This window comes from Acinonyx jubatus, chromosome X (genome assembly GCF_027475565.1).
Source record: "Acinonyx jubatus isolate Ajub_Pintada_27869175 chromosome X, VMU_Ajub_asm_v1.0, whole genome shotgun sequence".
In the NCBI taxonomy this organism is placed as follows: domain Eukaryota; kingdom Metazoa; phylum Chordata; class Mammalia; order Carnivora; family Felidae; genus Acinonyx; species Acinonyx jubatus.
In genome coordinates, this window is record NC_069389.1 from 74,278,944 (window position 1) to 74,298,076 (window position 19,133).

The window sequence follows — 19,133 nt, forward strand, 5'->3', positions numbered from 1 at the left end:
GTTGATCTGCTCTACAGTTTTTTTAGATTCTATATTGTTTATTTCTGCTCTGATCTTTATTATCTCTATTCTTCTGCTGGGTTGAGGCTGCCTTTGCTGTTCTGCTTCTATTTCCTTTAGGTGTGCTGTTAGATTTTGTATTTGGGATTTTTCTTGTTTCTTGAGATAGGCCTGGATTGCAATGTATTTTCCTCTCAGGACTGCCTTCGCTGCATCCCAAAGCGTTTGGATTGTTGTATTTTCATTTTTGATTTTTTCCATATATAGTTTTTTAAATTTCTTCTCTAATTGCCTGGTTCACCCATTCAATCTTTAGTAAGGTGTTCTTTAACCTCCATGCTTTTGGAGGTTTTCCAGAAATTTTGCTGTGGTTGATTTCAAGCTTTATAGCATTGTGGTCTGAAAGTATGCATGGTATAATTTCAATTCTTGTATACTTATGAAGGGCTGTTTTGTGACCCAGTATGTGATCTATCTTGGAGAATGTTCCATGTGCACTTGAGACGAAAGTATATTCTGTTGGTTTGGGATGCAGAGTAGTAAATATATCTGTCAAGTCCATCTGATCCAATGTATCATTCAGGGCCCTCGTTTCTTTATTGACCGTGTGTCTCGATGATCTATCCATTTCTCTAAGTGGAGTGTTAAAGTCCCCTGCAATTACCACATTCATATCACTAAGGTTGCTTATGTTTGTGATTAATTGTTTTATATATTTGGGGGCTCCCGTATTCGGTGCATAGACATTTATAATTGTTTGGTCTTCCTGATGGATAGACCCTGTAATTATTATATAATGCCCTTCTTCATCTCTTGTCACACCTGTTAATTTAAAGTCTAGTTTGTCTGATATAAGTATGGCTACTCCAGCTTTCTTTTGACTTCCAGTAGCATGATAAATAGTTCTCCATCCCCTCACTTTCAATCTGAAAGTGTCCTCAGGTCTAAAATGAGTCTCTTGTAGACAGCAAATAGACGGGTCTTGTTTTTTTATCCATTCTGATACCCTATGTCTTTTGGTTGGCACATTTAGTCCATTTACGTTCAGTGTTGTTATAGAAAGATATGGGTTTAGAGTCATTGTGATGTCTGTAGGTTTCATGCTTATAGCGATGTCTCTGGTACTTTGTCTCACAGGATCCCCCTTAGGATCTCTTGTAGGGCTGGTTTAGTGGTGACGAATTCCTTCAGTTCTTGTTTGTTTGGGAAAACCTTTATCTCTCCTTCTCTTCTAAATGACAGACTTGCTGCATAAAGGATTCTCAGCTGCATATTTTTTCTGTTGATCACATTGAAGATTTCCTGCCATTCCTTTCTAGCCTTCCAAGTTTCAGTAGAGAGATCCATCACGAGTCTTATCGGTATCCCTTTATATGTTAGAGCACGTTTATCCCTATCTGCTTTCAGAATTTTCTCTTTATCCTTGTATTTTCCAATTTCACTGATATGTCGTGCAGAAGATTGATTCAAGTTACATCTGAAGGGAGTTCTCTGTGCCTCTTGGATTTCAATGCCTTTTTCCTTCCCCAGATCCGGGAAGTTCTTAGCTATTATTTCTTCAAGTACACCTTCAGCACCTTTCCCTCTCTCTTCCTCCTCTGGAATACCAATTATGCGTAGATTATTTCTCTTTACTGCATCAGTTAGTTCTCTCATTTTCCCCTCATACTCCTGGATTTTTTTAATTTCTCTGTTTCTCAGCTTCCTCTTTTTCCATAATTTTATCTTCTAGTTCACCTATTCTCTCCTCTGCCTCTTCAATCCAAGCCGTGGTTGTCTCCATTTTATTTTGCAGCTCATTTATAGCCTTTTTTAGCTCCTCCTGGGTGTTCCTTAGTCCCTTGGTCTCTGTAGCAATAAATTCTCTGCTGTCCTCTATACTGTTTTCAAGCCCAGCGATTAATTTTATGACTATTTTTCTAAATTCACTTTCTGTTATATTGTTTAAATCCTTTTTGATCAGTTCGTTGTTTGTCATTATTTCCTGGAGATTCTTTTGAGAGGAATTCTTCCGTTTCATCATTTTGGATAGTCCCTGGAGTGGTGAGGAACTGCAGGGCTCTTCCCCTGTGCTGTCTTGAATAACTTGAGTTGGTTGGCAGGGCCGCAGTCAGACCTGATATCTCCCCCAGCCCACTGCTGGAGGCACAGTCAGACTGGTGTGTACCTTCTCTTCCCCTCTCCTAGGGGTGTGATTCACTGTGAGGTGGCGTGGCCTGTCTGGGCTACTTGCACACTGCCAGGCTTGTGGTGCTGGGGATCTTGCGTGTTAGGTGAGGTGGATCTGCAAGGTGCACGGCAGCGGGAGGGGTAGGCTCAGCTCGCTTATCCTTTGTTGATCTGCTTTGGGAGGAGTCCTGCGGCACTGGGAGGGAGTCAGACCCACTGCCGTTGGAGGGATGGATCCACAGAAGCACAGCATTTGGTGTTTGCGAGGTGCAAGCAAGGTCCCTGACAGGAACTGGTTCCCTCTGGGATTTTGGCTGTGGGATGGGCAAGGGAGAGGGCGCTGGCGAGTGCCTTTGTTCCCAGCCAAGCTGAGCTCTGTTTTCCGGGGCTCAACAACTCTCCCTCCCATTGTCCTCCAGCCTTCCCGCTCTCTGAGGAGAGCTGTTAAGTTATAGCCTCGCAGATGTTAAGTCCAGCTTGCTGTCCCAACACACTCCGTCCATCCCCTCCATTTTTGCAAGCCAAACTCAGGGCCTCTGTTTTGCCGGCGGGCTGCCCCTCTGCCCGGGCTCCCTCCAGCCAGTCTGTGTAGTGCGCACCGCCTCTCTGCCCTTTCCTCCTTCCTCTGTGGGCCTCTTGTCTGCACTTGGCTCTAGAGAATCTGTTCTGCTAGTCTTCTGGCGGTTTTCTGGGTTATTTAGGCAGGTGTAGGTGGAATCTAAGTGATCAGCAGGACACGGTGAGCCCAGCGTCCTCCTACGCTGCCATCTTCCTTCATCTCCTCTGCTGTTGGTATTTTTATAGGAATTTCATTAAATGTGTAGATTGCTTTGGATAGTATAGACATTTTAACACTATTTTTTCTTCTCATCCATGTGTGTGGCATGTTTTTCTATTTCTTTATGTCATCTTCCATTTCTTTCATAAGTGTTTAAGTGTTCTATAGTTTTCAGAGTACAGATCTTTATCTCTTTGGTTAGGTTTATTCCTAGGTGTCTTACTGTTTTTGGTGCAATTGTAAAAGTGATCAATTCCTTGACTCATTTTTCTGCTTATTCATTTTTGGTGGATAGAAATGCAAGTGATTCCTGTATGTTGATTTTGTATTGTATGACTTTGCTGAATTCATGTATCAGTTCTTGTCATTTTTTTTTTTTCTGGTGGAGTCTTTCTGCGTTTCTACAGAGTATCATGCTCACTGATGTCTGTCCGTGTTGGTGGGCAAGGGGAGGGGAAATGGCATTGCTCCTCTCTTTGGTCCCTGGAGTGGGGAGTTCACATCCTTTACTGCTCAGGAAGCCCTCACAGAGCAGTGATCAGTCTCCTCTCCCATATTCTGGAATTCCATCAGATCCCTGCCTTCACTCTATCTGTGTTCGAGCTGTCTGCTTGCCAGGTGGCACAGTACTCCTGTGTTTTATCTCAGGTGCCTGGTTGGGTTTCAGAATTCCAAGTTTAGGGACCCAGTGCACTGTGGACCCTCACTGATCATCTGAGGTAGGGTCTTGTCACAGTGCAACTTGTGCCAATTAGTCCCAGAAAAACAGATGCACAATGGTGCAGTGGTTTGGAGATTATGGTAAAGCATAGCAAAAAGCTGGTATCCATGTTTGCTGTCCTCAGCAGGTCTCTGCTCTTATGCTAATGAACAGGACATGTTGGCATCTGCCAACTCTCTTGTCCCCTGAGAGGCTGTGCCACCTCTCCCAAATGCACTCCAAGAAGGGATACTGGCAATGTCAGCGTGACCCAGGGCAAACCACATTGTCCACTCCTGGGTCTCTGCCCTCCTTTGCCACAGGAACACTGCCATGCCTGCCATGCTCCACCCAGTAGTGGTGTAGACTTCCAAAACTTCAGATTTGGGGCTCCTCTGCTTGTAAAATCTTATGATAATCAGCTTCTCTCATTTTCCAAGTCAGTGGTTTTGAGGAAGTGTTTCTCTTGTACAGCCCACTGTGTGCCACTTTCTACCTATTTCTCTCTCTCTCTCTCTCTCTCTCTCTCTCTCTCTCTCTCTCTCTCCGTCCGTTCTCTGAGATAAAGGCTCCCTCCTTTCTGCAGTACCTGCAGTTCTTTTCTGCCCAGAATCACATCTCTGTGCCTCCTACCTTCCAGAGTGTCACTTCTTTTCTCCCTCTTGTTCTGCAGTATGTTTTTTTAGTCCTCAGATTGATTTCTTAGGTGTTAAAAATGATTTGGTATTTATCTAGCTATGTTCAAAGGATGTGGGAAGTCTAGGGTTTCCCTGCTAATCCGTTATCTTTACTCCTCTCCCTGAAATGGTTGCTTCTTTATATGTAATTTTTCATTTCTTGTTTTCCTTCAGTGGCTGCTGTCACATTTTTTCTTTGTAGTTTTTAGCAGTTTGATTATGATGTGTCTGGAGTTGATTTTCTCTTTTTCTTTTTTTTTTATGGTTAGTACTTTTGTTTCCTTTTTAAATTTTTATTTAAATTGCAGTTAGTAACATAGAGTTTAACACTAGTTTCAGGTATACAGTGTACTGATTCAGCATTTCCATACAGCACCTGGTGCTCATCACAACAAGTGCACCTCTAATTCTCACCACCCTTTTAAACCATCACCCCACCCACCTCCCCTTCTGGTAACTGTCAGTGTGTTCTCCATCCAATTCTTTACTGCTGCATATTTAACTTTGTCATCACTTATAGAGTTTCCAAGCTGCCTACCACAATGTAATTTTTTTAATCTCTTAAAGTATAGCATTGCTTAAATCACTGTATTTGTCTGCTTTGTAAGTTGCCTCACATTACAGCTATTCTCGGTTGTGTAGTGAGCAAGAGCTAATATATGTTTGTAGCAAGAACATGTTGGTGATCTAGTTTTACTGGTTAATATTAAATGTGACTGATTTTTGTCCATGGCAAAACTGGGTGTCTTTGAGGTCTGTCACTATTTCCTATCATGAAGCAAGGTATAGAGTTATATATCACTACTGCTCTTAGCAATTTTCTTAGAGCTGCCTGAGGTCATTTGCAAGACATTTCTTGGTACATCTCTTGGAACATGTTTAATATAATATTTCTCAAGCCTAATTACCAGAAACCTTTCACCCAAAGTGTTCCTCACAATACAAGCTTTATAATCACTACATTTTTTAATATGGCCATTTGAGGAAAGGATTATAGTTACCATTAGTATTTTCATTTTTCTATATGAATTTTACTTATTGGACATCATCAGTTTAGAATTTTTACCTTTTTTCCTCCTCTACTTGATAGTGGTGAGGGATGAAAACTCATTTTTCAAAGATCATAAAGAATATATTAAATCATAAGTCATAAATATAGTATAATATTGATAAAGTGCTGTATCACAGCATGAATTCAGATATAATCCAAATGGGTTAGGAAAGGTTATTAAGTGTCTCAGGGTAATTTGGGCCTTTCTTACTTCACTTTATAGTCATATATGTTCAAGATAAGTTTCAGTGACTTTGCTTTAGTGCTTCTTTGAGACAGTACACATGGATTAAAATATATGGTTTTTAATTATATTAATGATTACATAACCCTCTATTTTATATAATGCAATTTTGAAATAATACCTGTGATCTTATGGTGAAGCTTGGTGGTAGAAGTGCAAGTAGTTCCTGGGGTGTTTGGGTGGCTCTCTCCCCTTCTGTCTGCCCCTCCCCACTCATGCTCTTTCTGTCTCTCAAAATAAATAAATAAATAAACTAAAAGAAGGCAAAAGTTCCTCGTAACCAGTTCCTTTAGGACTATTGAAATGTTTCAGTGATAATGAGATAAAACAAATGTGAAGCTACAGTGACATGGCTTCAAAAATTATCTGACTGCCTCTTATCTAGATTACTGGTACAATCTTCATGAAACCCTAATAAACTTAATAGGAGGAAAAAACATGTGAGTGGTGCTGATGTGCTGTAATTTAATTGTACTTCATACTTTCTGCCAAGATGGCTTGTTGGAGAACCAGGACCTGAGAGAAGCACAAAAATGTGGCAGACTTGCTGTTGCCTAGGTGAACAAGGAAATTGCTGTGTGCAAAACGTATTCAAAGTTGTCAGATAGCTTAATGTGTTTTAGAATTTGCATTTATTAATCTGACATATGCATTTATGATATATTGCTGTATTTTAAACACCAGACCAGACCTGTGGGAGGCTGAATGCTCTAAGTTTCCCTTAATTCCAACATCATGTACTCATATATTTTCGATTGATTAATCATTTTAAATAAAGTATAGCTGTCTTGTCAAGTTAACAAGCCTCTAATTTTATTTTCCTGTTCATAAGTGAAACAGAAGATGCTAGCATCTTAGAATTTTGATATACAAGTTTGTACAAAAATATGTCTATTGTATGTAGCTTTGGTGTGATATATTTGTAAGTATCCTTAAATCATTGCAAAGTAAGGTGGATAAGCAATATTCAGTTATCATCAATTTTAGTTTTTATTTTTATGAGAAATACTGTGTTTGGCTGCTCTTTTGACCATATTATCAATATACCAACATATTCCATGTATTATTCCTTTGCATCATGCTTAACCATACAGTGGCTTTAATAGAAAGAACTTAATTGTATATTATTAACCTATGTGGTTAATTGGACATTCATAAGAGATTGGTGCTATTTTAATTTTTTATTATTTTAATAAACAGATATTTTAATTTTTTATTAAGGTTTTCATTTTAAGTATAGTTTATACATAGTTTTATATTTAGTTTCTGGTGTACATTATAGTGATTCAACATTACTTTGTGCTCATCAGAAGTGTGCTCTTTAATCCCTATCACCTGTTTCACCCATTTCCCCACCCACCACCTCTCTGGTAACCATCAGTTTGTTCTCTATAATTGAGAGTCTGTTTCTTGGTTTATCTTTGTCTTTTCATTTCCTTGTTCATTTGTTTATTAAATTCCACATCTGAGTGAAATAATATGGTATTTGTCTTGCTCTGAGTTATTTAGCTTAGCATTATATTCTCTGGTTCCATCCATGTTGTTGGAAATGTCAAGATTTCATTCTTTTATGGTGGAATAATATTCCACTGTGTGTGTGTGTGTGTGTGTGTGTGTATGTGTGTGTACCGCATCTTCTTTATTCACTCATCTATCCATGGACACTGGGCTGCTTCTGTATTTGGCTATGGTAAATAATGCTACAATAAATGTAGGGGTGCATATACTTGTTTGAATTACTGTTTTTGTATTTTTAGACACAGTAGTGTGATTACTGGATCATAGGTTATTTCTGTCTTTAAAGAACCCCCACACTGTTTTCCACAGTGACTACACCAGTTTGCATTCCTACCAACAGTGCACGAGTGTTCCTTTTTCTCCACATCATCGCTTACACTTATTGTTTCTGGTGTTTTTTTTTTTTTTTTTATTAGCTATTCTAAAGAGTGAGGTGATATCTCATTATAGTTTTGATTTGTACTTCCCTGATGATAAGTGATATTGAGCGTATTTTCATGTATCTGTTGGCCATCTGTATGTCCTCTTTGGAAAAATGTCTTTTCATGTTTTCTGCCCACTTTTAATTGGATTAGTTGTTCTAGGGTATTGAGTTATATTAATTCTTTATATATTTGGGATACTAACACTTTACTGGATATGTTATTTATGAATATCTTTTCCCATTCTGTAGGTTATCTTTTAGTTTTGTTGATTGTTTCCTTCACTGTGTAGAAATTTTTGTTTTGATGTAGTGCTAATGGTTTATTTTTACTTTTATTTTCTTTTCCACAGGAGATATATGTAGAAAAATATTACTATGGCCACTGTTAGAGTAATTACTGCCTGTCCTCTCCTCTAGGATTTTTATGTATTCAGGTCTCACATTTAGGTCCTTCATCCATTTTGAGTTTCTTTTTCTGTATGCTTTAAGAAAGTGATCCAGTTTCATTATTTTGCATGTAGCTGTCCAGTTTTTTCAGTGTCATTTGTTGAGGAGACTTTGTCCCATTGCATATTCTTGCATCTTGTGTCAAAGATTTCACATTGCTTTTCTTGTGTCTTTTGTCAAAGATGAATTGAGCATATAATCATGTATTTGTTTCTGAGTTTTCTATTCTGTTCTATTGATCTATGTATCTATTTTTATGCCAGTACCATACTGTTGATTAGTACAGCTTTGTAGTATGACTTGAAATCTGGAATTGTGATACCTCCAGCTTTGTTTCTCTTTTTTTTTTGAACAATGTTTTGGCTATTCAGGGTCTTTTGTGGTTCTGTACACATTTGTTCTACTTCTGTGAAAAAATGCTGTTGATATTTTGATAGGCACTGCATTAAATCTATAGACTGTTTTGAGTAGTATGGCCATTTTAATAATATTTGTTCTTCCAATCCATGAGCATGGATTAACTTTCCATCCCTTCTGTTGTTTTCAGTATTTTTCATCAGTGTTTTATAGTTTCAGAGTACAGGTCTTTCACCTCCTTGGTTAAGATTATGCCTAGTTATTTTGTTATTTTTGGTGCATTTGTAAATTGGAGTATTTTCCTAATTTCTCCTTTTGATATGTTTTTTTTAGTATATAAAAAGTGCAAAGGATTTCTGTGCAGTGATTTTTTTTTTTTTTTTATCCAGCGACCTTACTGATTTCATTTATCAATTCTAGTAGTTTTTTTGTTTTTTTTTTTTGGCGGAGTCTTTTGAATTTACTATATAAAGTATCATATCATCTCAAATAGTGAAACTTTTAATTCTTCCTTGTCCCTTTGGATACCTTTTATTTCTTTTTGTTGTCTGCTGAGGCTTGGATTTCCAGTATTGTGTTGAATAAAAATGGTAAGCATGGACATCCATGTTTTATTCCTGACCTTAGGGGAAAAGATCTGTTTTTCTCCAATAAGGATGATGGCTGGTGTGTGTTTTCCCTGTATGGCCTTAATTATTGAGGGATGTTCCCTTTGAATCTACTTTGATGAGAGTTTTTACCATGAATAGATGTTGTAGTTTGACAAATGGTTTTTCTTCATCTACTAAAATAATAATATGGTTCTTATCCTTTCTTTTATTAATGTGGTATATCATATTGATTTATTTGTGATTATTGAAATACCCTTGCATCCTGGGAATAAGTTCAACTTGATTATGGTATATGATTTTGATTCTTTTAATGTATTCTTGGATTCTATTTACTTATGTTTTGTGTTTGCTATTATTTTGTTGAGGATTTTTACATGTATGTTCATCAAAGATATTGGCCTATAAGTCTTTTTTTTTAGTGTTGGCCTGTAAGTCTTTTTTTTTTTTTTTTTGTAGTGTCTTTATCTGGTTTTAATGTTTTGTCATTTTACAAACCTTGTAAAATGAATTTGGAAAATTTACTTCCTTTTCTGTCTTTTAGAATATTGTGAGAAGAATAGGTATTAACTCTTCTTTAAATGTTTGGTAGAACTTGCCTGTGAAGCCATCTGGTCCTGGACTTTTGTTTGTTTGAGGTTTCTTAATTACTGATTCAATTTTCTTGGTTGTAATTGCTGTGATCAAATTTTCTGTTTCTTCTTGTTTTAATTTTAAGAGGCTATATGTTTCTAGAAATTTATCCATTTCTTCTAGGTGGTCCTACTTTTGGCATGTTTTTTTTTTCTTAATTCTGTTTGATAATCTTTTCCATTTCTGTGGTGTCAGTTTTTATTTCTACTCTTTCATTTCTGATTTTTCAAGTTTTTATTTCTACTCTTTCATTTCTGATTTTTTTCAGTTTTTATTTCTACTCTTTCATTTCTGATTTTGTTTATTTGAGTCCTCTCTATGTCTTTATCTTTGTGTGGCTAAAAGTGTTAGTGTCAGGCGTTGTGCGGGGTAAAGATAGGAGTTAGAGTCAAAAAGAATTTTTGCAGTTTAAGGCTTTATTGGGAACTAAGGTTCTGGGTGAGGTTCTGTGACTCAAGGAGGGAGTCAGGGAAGTCGTGCCCGGGTATGGTGGGGTAGGGTTTTTAAGCTGTAGCAGTTCCAGGTTTAGGCTCAGGTGGGTCTTTCTCTCTGCCATGTTGTTCTGTTGCTCAGTAATTGGTTGACCTTCAGTTCGTTTTGGAGAGCCACTAGGGACTTTCCGTTGGATTGTGCTGGCGCTCGGTGATTGGTTGACCTTCAGTTTCTTTCGGTACGCTGGCGATGTTTCTGCCGGCGCGCTGGCGAGAGGGCCATCCCCTTCCAGGGACATTCGAATATTCCAACCTCTTATTGGTGATAATGGGCAACGGATCTGATCTGGCTGCTTCCTGCGGGTGTAAGGGCGACGCCATAGTATGTGGGGTCTGAGGTTGGAATGCGGGAATATGGCCGGACCACCACCTGGTGAAATGCACCTGGGAAACTTCATGAATTCGTTTCTGTATGAAATGGAGAAAACAAGGTAAGAGCATAAGTATTATACAGATAGCAACTAGTGGGATGACTATGGGGAGGAGCCAATTTAGGAGGGGTGATTGCCACCAGGAGGTTAGGGGGTCTGAGGATCCTGGGCGGGTGGATAGGTTGTTTTGGATTTCTTTTAGGTGTTCTATATTGCTTTCAACTAAGCCTGATTCATTGAGGTAGTAGCAACATTCTTCCCTCAGGAACAGGCATGTTCCCCCTTTTTCTGCTTTTAGGAGATCTAGGGCTCGTCGGTTTTGTAGAGGGACCTGTGCTAGGGAGTTGATCTGCCTTTGTAAGGTGGATAGGGAGGTTGCTGAGGCTTCTATTGAGATTTGGAGCCTGACAGATCCCCGGAGGAGCTAATAGAGTGTATTAGGGAGCCGGTCCCAACCCCGGCAGCCAGTAGGGAAGTGGCCAGGAATAGTCTGACCATTAGTGAGAGGAAAATGGCTCGTTTTTGGAGATGGAATTCGAGGAGTTGATGGAGTTCTTCCTGTCCGTATAGGGTGAGTTGGGGGATGATGGTGACTGGGAGACAGATAGAAGCGTTTTGGGGTATTTGTTTATAAGCTGTGCCATTGCACCAATAGAATCCCCCTGGGGGGGATTGTGGCTAGGCATAGGCAAGGGGGAGGGGCAAGTTGGGGAGGCATAAGAAGAGTAGCATGTTGGGTGAGATGTGTTGTATTGAGGGGTCTCAGTGAGGATGGGACCCTGTAGGGAGATTTGACTTCTGGGGTGGTTGGTGGAGTTAGTGGTGTTGGGAAAGGGGGTGGGTAATGGGATGGCTATTACTGGATTCCGCTGAAGGGATGCACAAAGAAAGCAGTGTGACAGGTTGGTTAAGCCTGAGTGGTTAAGCAGGATCGCTCCTTGTCTGATTAATGTAAGCCATGAGAAGGGATGTTGTGCAAGGGGTGTCTGTAGTTGTGTGTTGAGCTGGTCTTCTTGGTCCGTGATTACTTGGGTAAGATCTTTAAGGTTGGAGAGGGAAGGAGACATTGAGGGCTCATAGGTTCGATAGATGATTAAAGAGGAGATGGGGTTAGAGAAATGGCCGTTCTGATACAGTTTGCCCTTTATTCTGGTCTGCCAGCGGGTACCATGGATCAGGGACAGTAAGGGTAAAGTTGCCATTTTTAAAGCAGAAGCGGCCCATCCTTGGTCCTGTGAAACACTATAGGTTGAGACCCTGTATGTTACAATAGTGATAGGGGCATCCTCCATATTGGTTGGGGGAGGTTTGGGAGCATATCTTGTTGGTTTGGTCATATAAAAAGCAAATGGCGGGAGTAATCTGTGTAGAGGCTTGGAGGGTGTTGAAAGAGGGGAATTTAAAGGTGACTTGATTTTGGCACCCAACAATGGGACAAGGGGTAGAGGATATGATAGAGGTGTGTCCATTAAAAGTTTCGGATAGGTAAAAAACCCACCTATAGGAGGGTTGTGAGGGCATGAGGGGGATGATGTTAACAAGGAGTTACAAGGGAAGTATCATCATGATATATAAGTATGGTTAGTAAAAAGGTAAAGAAGGAGATTTTGACGGGGGAGAAATCGGAGAGAGTTCCCTGAAGCCAACAGTCAGAGACCCAGGAGAGAAATAAGGGGAGGGTGATGGGTTCGGATGAGTGGGAGAGTTGTAGCTCGTGTAATATTGTGAGTGTGAAGGTGGAAAACCGAGGGGAAGGGTCCGTCATGAAGGGGCCTGTCGGGTTAGTTTGAGGGTGAGGGGGCCGGTTGGTTGGGAGGTCCACGACTCTTCCGGTATAGGGGGTAAAGGGGGGGCCCATTTGAGGTCGGAGGTGTGAACCCACGGGGTGTGGCCCAATAATTTAGCAGCCGTGGGGGTTGTATGACTGTGTAGGGACCCTCCCACCAGGGGGCAAGGCTTGGTTTTTGTCTTACTTGAAGGAGCACTGAGTCTCCTGGATTTACAGATAGTGAGGGAGATGAGAGATCTATGGGAGCTGGTAGAGTGAGGTCAGCGTACTGTCGAATCAGGTGTTGGAGCAGGCTGAGGTAAGGGAGATAGGCAGCCAAAGGAGGAGGATCTTTTGGTAGGGGTTGGGGTAACAGGAAGGGTCGCCCATATAGGAGTTCAAATGGGCTGAGGCCTGTGGGTCCTCAGGGAGTGGCTCAGAGTCAGGTGAGTGATATAGGTAGGAGTTGAGGCCAAGAAAGCCGAGTCTCTATGGGGAGTTTAGTGAGATGGTCTTTTATGAGGCCACTGGCCCTTTCAACCTTACCCGAGGACTGGGGGTGGTATGGTATGTGGAGTTTCCAAGTAATACCCAAAGCTTTGGAGACCAGTTGGGTGACTGCTGAGATGAAAGCAGGCCCGTTGTCAGACTGTATCCTTCTTGGTAGACCAAAGCGGGGAATGATGTCCTTGAGTAGGATCTCAGCCACTGTGGAGGCCCCTTCAGATGAGGTGGGGAAGGCTTCTATCCACCCTGTAAAGGTGTCAATTATAGTAAGGAGATACCGTAATTTTTTGTGTTTTGGCATGTGAGTGAAATCTATTTGCTAGTCTTCGCCTGGGAGATGGCCGCGCATCTGAGGAGTGGGGCCTGGGTGCCTCATTCTCCCTTGGGAACTGACTGCAGCGCATGCGGTGCATTGTTGGTGTGTTTTGGCAAGCAGTTGTCATAGGTGGGGGTGGTACATAATGAGCTCAAGGAAGCGGAAGGTGGCCTCCAGCCCAATGTGTAGGGTTTTGTGGATTTTTGTTAGTAGGGAAAGGACTAGGCTATTTGGGAGGGCCAGTCGGGGGCCCAGCATGATCCAGCCTGCGTTGGTGTGGGCATCAGGATGGGCCATGTATTGTTTTTGTTGATCTGGGGTATAATCGGGAGTTGTATCTTCGGTGAGGATGCCCATAGGAACTGGGTCGAGAGAGAGAGCTGTTTGTCTAGCAGTGTTGGCAGCCTTGTGATTTCCTGTAGCTATCTCTGTGGTTAGGGGTTGGTGGCCCTTGCAGTGGACAATGGCCACTTCCTGTGGGAGTTTGAGGGCCTCAAGTAGTTTAGCTATGAGTGGCCCGTTGATGATGGGGGTACCCTTAGTTGTGAGGAATCCTCTTTCTTCCCATAAGTGGGAGTGTGTATATGCAATAAGGAAAGCGTATTTTAAGTCTGTGTATATTGTGACCCTTTTGTTTCTGGACAATTGTAGAGCCCTAATGAGGGCTGTGAGTTCAGCCTTCTGGGATGTGGTTCCTGTGGGTAGTGTCTGGGTCTCTAGAGTTTGGTTTAATGTAACTACAGCGTATGCTGCCCGTCGGTGGCCCTTGCAGTCAACTAGTGAGCTGCCGTCTTCAAATAGAGTGAGATCAGGGGAAGTGAGGGGAAGGTCCTTTAAGTTAGATGGAGGTTTGGAGAGAATATCTATAAGTTCAATGCAGGAGTGGAAAGGTAGCTGTGAAGTGTCTTTGGGGTTGATTTGTGGAAATAGCGTGGCAGGATTGAGTCTGGGGGAGAGTTGGAGAGATATTTCAGGATTTTCAATAAAGAGCAGATGGAACAATTGTATGCGTGATGGGGCGAGGTGTGCCAGGGCCTTATGTGTAAGGAGATCAGATAGACGGTGTGATGAAAATACCGTTAGGGGGCAGTGTAGGGTGAGTTTGAGTGTGTCTTGGGTTAGAGTGGCTGCTGCTGCAAGTGCTCTGAGGCAGGGTTGCCACCCCCTGATAGTAGGGTCCAGTTGTTTAGAAAGGTAGGCAACAGCTTGTAACTTAGGGCCACACGGTTGGGTTAGGAGCCCTGTTGCAATTCCAGCCCTCTCATCTGTGTATAAGAGGAAAGGCTTTGAAACATTAGGGAGGGAAAGGACCAGTTGACTGACTAGAGATGTGACCAGCCGTTGGAAGGCCCTTGCGACCGATCCTGGGCTGGAGAGTGGGCCTTGGGGGGTTTCTTTGGCTGCTTTGCATAGCAGAGCTGCGTGTATAGCAAAGTTAGGGATCCAGTGTCGGAAGAAGCCTACTAGACCCAGGAAGGAGAGGATTTCGTCTGCATTGGTAGGTGGGGACAGGGTCTGGAGGGCTTGGAGGCGATCTTGGGTTAGGGCCTTGGTAGTAGGTGTGAGTGAGACTCCCAGGAATATGACTGTATTAGTACATATTTGGGCTTTGTGTGGGGAGACTCGATACCCCAGGTTAGCCAGGAAATTTAGGATTTGGACTGTATCTTGTTTGGTGTGGTCGAAAGAGGTTCCATATAATAGGTCATCTACGTACTGTAGTAGAGTACAGTGACTGGAGAGTGGGGCTTTGAGGAGATCCCTGGCCAAGGCCTGCCCAAAGAGATGGGGACTATCACAAAATCCTTGGGGAAGTACCGTCCATGTGAGTTGGCAGGCCAGAGAAGTGACTGGATCTTGCCATGTGAAAGCAAAGAGGAATTGGGACTCAGGATATAAGGGAATGGTGAAAAAGGCATATTTGAGATCAAGCACTGTAAAATGGGTCGTGGATGGGGGAATTTGGGAGAGGAGGGTATATGGGTTGGGCACTACTAGATGGATGGGAATTACAGCTTCATTGATTATTTGGAGGTCTTGAATTAGTCTATATGAGCCACTTGGCTTTTTTACAGGCAAGATTGGGGTGTTGCAAGGGGAATGACATGGGATTAGGAGGCCCTTCTTGAGTAGGCAATCGATGATGGGCTTCAGGTCTAGTCGGTGGGTGTGGGAGATTGAGTATTGGGGTCTAGATGGGAATTGTGATGGATTTTTTAGTCTAATGAGGACAGGTTGGTGATGGGTGGTGATTGTTGGGGTGGATGTATCCCATACGATTGGGTCTATTGGGAGGTCTGGGTGTGGGTTAAAGCTGTGGTCTGTGTCGTCCGTGATAACAGCCAGTAGGAGATGAGTGGGAGAGGGAGAGGAGCAAATAGCTGCTAAATGTATAGAGGCTCCTAATTTACAGAGGATGTCTCGGCCCAACAGGGGGATGGGGCAGGAGGGGATGACTAGGAAGGAGTGGGAGAAGTGGAGGCCATCCAGGCAACAGGTGAGTACCAATGTGTATGGGGGAATGGAGGGGGTGTCATTTATGCCCATGACCGAAATGGAGATGGCGTGGTGGGGCCAGAATAGCTCGGCAAGACGGAATAGGTAGACCCCGTGTCCAACAGAAAGGAGATGGACTTACCCGCTACCTGGAGTTTTACCCTGGGCTCAGCGTGGGTCACCGGAGTTACTGAGTCTGGGCCTCGTCAGTTGTCATCCTCCATCTCCAGGAGCTGGAAGGCAGAGTCCAATCCGGGTGAAGCCTCGCCATGTGGAGGCATTGCGAGTCTGTCGTCCCTTGGGTTAGGACAGTCGGATTTCCAGTGGCCCATTTGCTGGCACAATGGGCATGGACTGGTAGGCTTTTTGGGATGGGGACACTGACGAGACCAATGGCCTTCTTGGCCACATTTAAAACAAGGCCCCGGAGGGGGCCGTGGTCCAGAGGGCTTTACTGCGGCTGGCCTCAGGACAGCTACCAAGGCTTGGGTTTGTAATTGTACCTTTTGTTGGAGACGGGCCTGTCGCCGTTGTTCTTGAGCTTCCTCTCGGCCATTAAAAACTTTAAAGGCCATCTTTACCAGGTCGGCCATAGGGGTTTTAGGGCTGTCTTCGGCCCTTTTTAGTTTTTTTCGAATATTAGGGGCTGATTGGGAAATAAAATAGGTGGCTAATACCGTGGCCCCGGCGGGGGTGGTAGGGTCTAGTCTGGTATATTGGGTAAGTGCCTCTGTGAGCCAGCTAAGGAAGGCTGCGGGGTTTTCATGGGGGTCTTGTATTATTTCTTGAAGTTTGTTAAAATTTACTGATTTGTTTGAGGTTGCTCTCATGCCTGCTAGTAGGCATTGGATCATCTGGTCCCGGCGCCGGTGACCATTGCCTGCATGATGGTAGTTCCAATTGGGATTGGCCGCCGGGACAGCATTGGCTCCTACGGGCATAGTGGGGTCAGTCATGTGGGTTTGGTTTGCATGCTCTCTGGCTGCAGCCTGGATGCGCTCCCTCTCCTCAGGGGTGAGGGTAGAGGTGAGGATCACATGAATGCCATGCCATGTGAGATTGTAGGCTTGGGTGAGGTATTGGAATTCCTTAATGTATTGGGTGGGATCTGCTGAGAATGACCCTAGTCGCTTTTCGATGGTGGACAAGTCTTGGAGGGAGAAGGGGATGTGAACGGGAACGAGGCCTTCAGGCCCTGCCACCTCATGGAGAGGTAAGATGGCCACTGGGGTCTGTTCGCTGGGAGGGGCCTGAGCATGAGTTCAAGATGATATGGGAGGCGAGGGCCAGACGGCTGGAAGTTTGGGGTATGCAGGGGGGCGAGGGCTGGTGGGTGTCGTGGCTAGATCCTCTAACGGGTCGGAGATCAGGGAAGTTGGTGAGGTGGGGTCGTCGGGGGTAGTGGGTGGGCAAGGAGCACACATGCAGAGGGGCAGGAGGAACATAGGTGGGGGCGAGACCTGAGGTCCCAAAAGGCCATAACATAGGGTATTTCTCCCCATTTTCCCAGCTGATGGCAGAAATTGTCCAGATGGGTTAAGAGTTGGTATTGTAAAGACCCCTCACATGGCCATTGAGAATCATTATCTAATTTGTACTGAGGCCAGACTGCAGTGCAAAGGCGGACGAGTCGGTTACGACGAAGTTCGCCTTGTAAGCCTAGGAGCCGGAAGTTTTTTAACAGACACTGGAGGGGGGTAAGAGATCGAGGCGGTTTAGACTCGTTACTCCCCATTGGCATGGCAGAGCCAGGCGTCCCTCGCGCTGCAATAAGGGGCCTATTGGCGTGCGGGCCTTGCGGCGTGTGGAGGAGAGGAGACTGACTTGCGAGACGTCTCTCGTGGGTGTCAGCGGTAGTTGGAAGGGGGGAAGGAGGGGTCTGTCCTACTTACCGGCTCCTGTAGGCTCTTGAGAGTAGGGTGGTTGGCATGTGGCTTGGTGAGGAGGGGGGAGTTCAGCCGAGGGAGGCGAGCTACCACCTCCTCCCGGGTTTCGGCACCAAATGTTAGTGTCAGGCATTGTGCGGGGTAAAGATAGGAGTTAGAGTCAAAAAGAATTTTTGCAGTTTAAGACTTTATTGGGAACTAAGTTTCCAGGCGAGGTTCCGTGACTCAAGGAGGGAGTCAGGGAAGTCGTGCCCGGGTATGGTGGGGTAGGGTTTTTAAGCTGTAGCAGTTCTGGGTTTAGGCTCGGGTGGGTCTTTCTCCCCTGCCATGTTGTTCTGTTGCTCAGTAATTGGTTGACCTTCAGTTCGTTCTGGAGAGCCGCTCGGGGCTTTCCGTTGGATTGTGCTGGTGCTTGGTGATTGGTTGACCTTCAGTTTGTTCCAGTGCACTGGCGATGTTACTTCCATTGCGCTGGCGAGAGGGCCGTCCCTTTGCAGGGACATCTGAACAAAAAGTTTATAAATTTTGTTGATCTTTTCAAAGAACAAGCTCCTGGTTTCATTGATGTGTTTGATTTTTTTTTTTTTTACTTTCTATTTCATTTATCTCTGCTCTAAACTTTATTATTTCTTTTCTTCTGCTAGTTTTCATGTTTTTTTAAATGTTTTATTTATTTTTGAGAGAGCGAGAGCGAGAGCGAGAGAGAGAGAGAGAACGAGCTGAGGAGGGGCAGAGAGAGAGGGCTGCAAAGAATCCAAAGCAGGCTCCAGGCTCTGAGCTGTTAGCACAGAGACTGATGTGGGGCTCGAACTAATGAACCATGAGTGAGTTCATGACTTGAGCTGAAGTCAGCCACTTAACCGACTGAGCCACCCAGGTACCCCATGGCTTTCAGTTTTTATTGTTGTTCTTCTCTATCTAGCTCCTTTAGTTAGAGCTTAGTTTTTTTTTTTTTTTTTTTTTTGTTTTGTTTTGGGGGGGTGGGGGTTTCTTGCTTCCTTAAGTAGGCCTGTATTGCTATAAACTCCCCTCTTACAGTCACTTTTGCTGCATCCTTAAGGTTTTGGACCATTGTGTTTGTATTTTCATTTTCATTTGTCTCCATGCATTTTTTGATTTCCTCTCTGTTTTCTTGGTTTACCTATTCATTATTTAGTAGCATGTTGTATAATCTCCATGCATTTGTGCTCTTTCCAGATATTTTCTGTGGTTAACTGCTAGTTTTGTATTGTTGTGTTCAGAACAGATGCATGGAATAACTTGGATCTTTGTGAATTCATTGAGACTTGTTTTGTAGCCTATTTGATCTATTCTGGAGAATATTCCGTGTGCACTTGAAAGTGTGTATACTCTGCTGTTTTAGGATGAAGAATTCTGAGTATATCTGTTAAAACCATGTGGTCCAGTGTGTCATTCAAAGCCTCTGTTACCTTGGTGATTTTCCCTTTGGATACTCTGTCCATTGATGTGAGTGGAATGTTAAAGTCCTCTACTATTATTGTATTATTATTAATTACTTCCTTTATGTTTCTTATTAACTGCTTTAAGTATCTGGGTCCCTCCATGTTAGGTGCATAAGCATTTACAATTATTATATATTTTTATTGGATTGTCCCCTTAAGCATTATATAATGTCCTTCTTTGTCTCTTGTTAAACTCTTTGCTTTAAAGTGTATTTTTTCTGATACAAGT

The 19,133-nt window shown here is 43.1% G+C and overlaps 2 protein-coding genes across 12 annotated transcripts in view; one reads left to right on the top strand and one right to left on the bottom strand.

The window, feature by feature from the left end:
• Positions 1-19,133, top strand: part of DIAPH2 (diaphanous related formin 2) — a 971,442-nt gene that overhangs the window by 324,345 nt on the left and 627,964 nt on the right. The gene's annotated exons all lie outside the window — the stretch shown is intronic.
• On the bottom strand, positions 10,298-16,888 carry LOC113597450 (uncharacterized). Of its 4 annotated transcripts, none has more exons than XR_008289796.1 (2): positions 15,705-16,888; positions 10,298-10,394 (listed from the first exon to the last, which is right to left on the bottom strand). XR_008289796.1 is itself a non-coding variant. In XM_053201438.1 (2 exons), exon 1 carries the CDS (start codon positions 16,509-16,511, stop codon positions 15,762-15,764), a length of 750 nt encoding a protein of 249 aa, XP_053057413.1. In that variant the 5' UTR covers positions 16,512-16,888; the 3' UTR covers positions 10,298-10,394; positions 15,717-15,761. The 4 variants fall into 4 exon arrangements, 1 of the variants encoding a protein (XP_053057413.1); XM_053201438.1 differs by having other exon boundaries at positions 15,717-16,888; XR_008289797.1 differs by lacking the exon at positions 10,298-10,394 and adding an exon at positions 11,749-12,989 and having other exon boundaries at positions 15,698-16,888.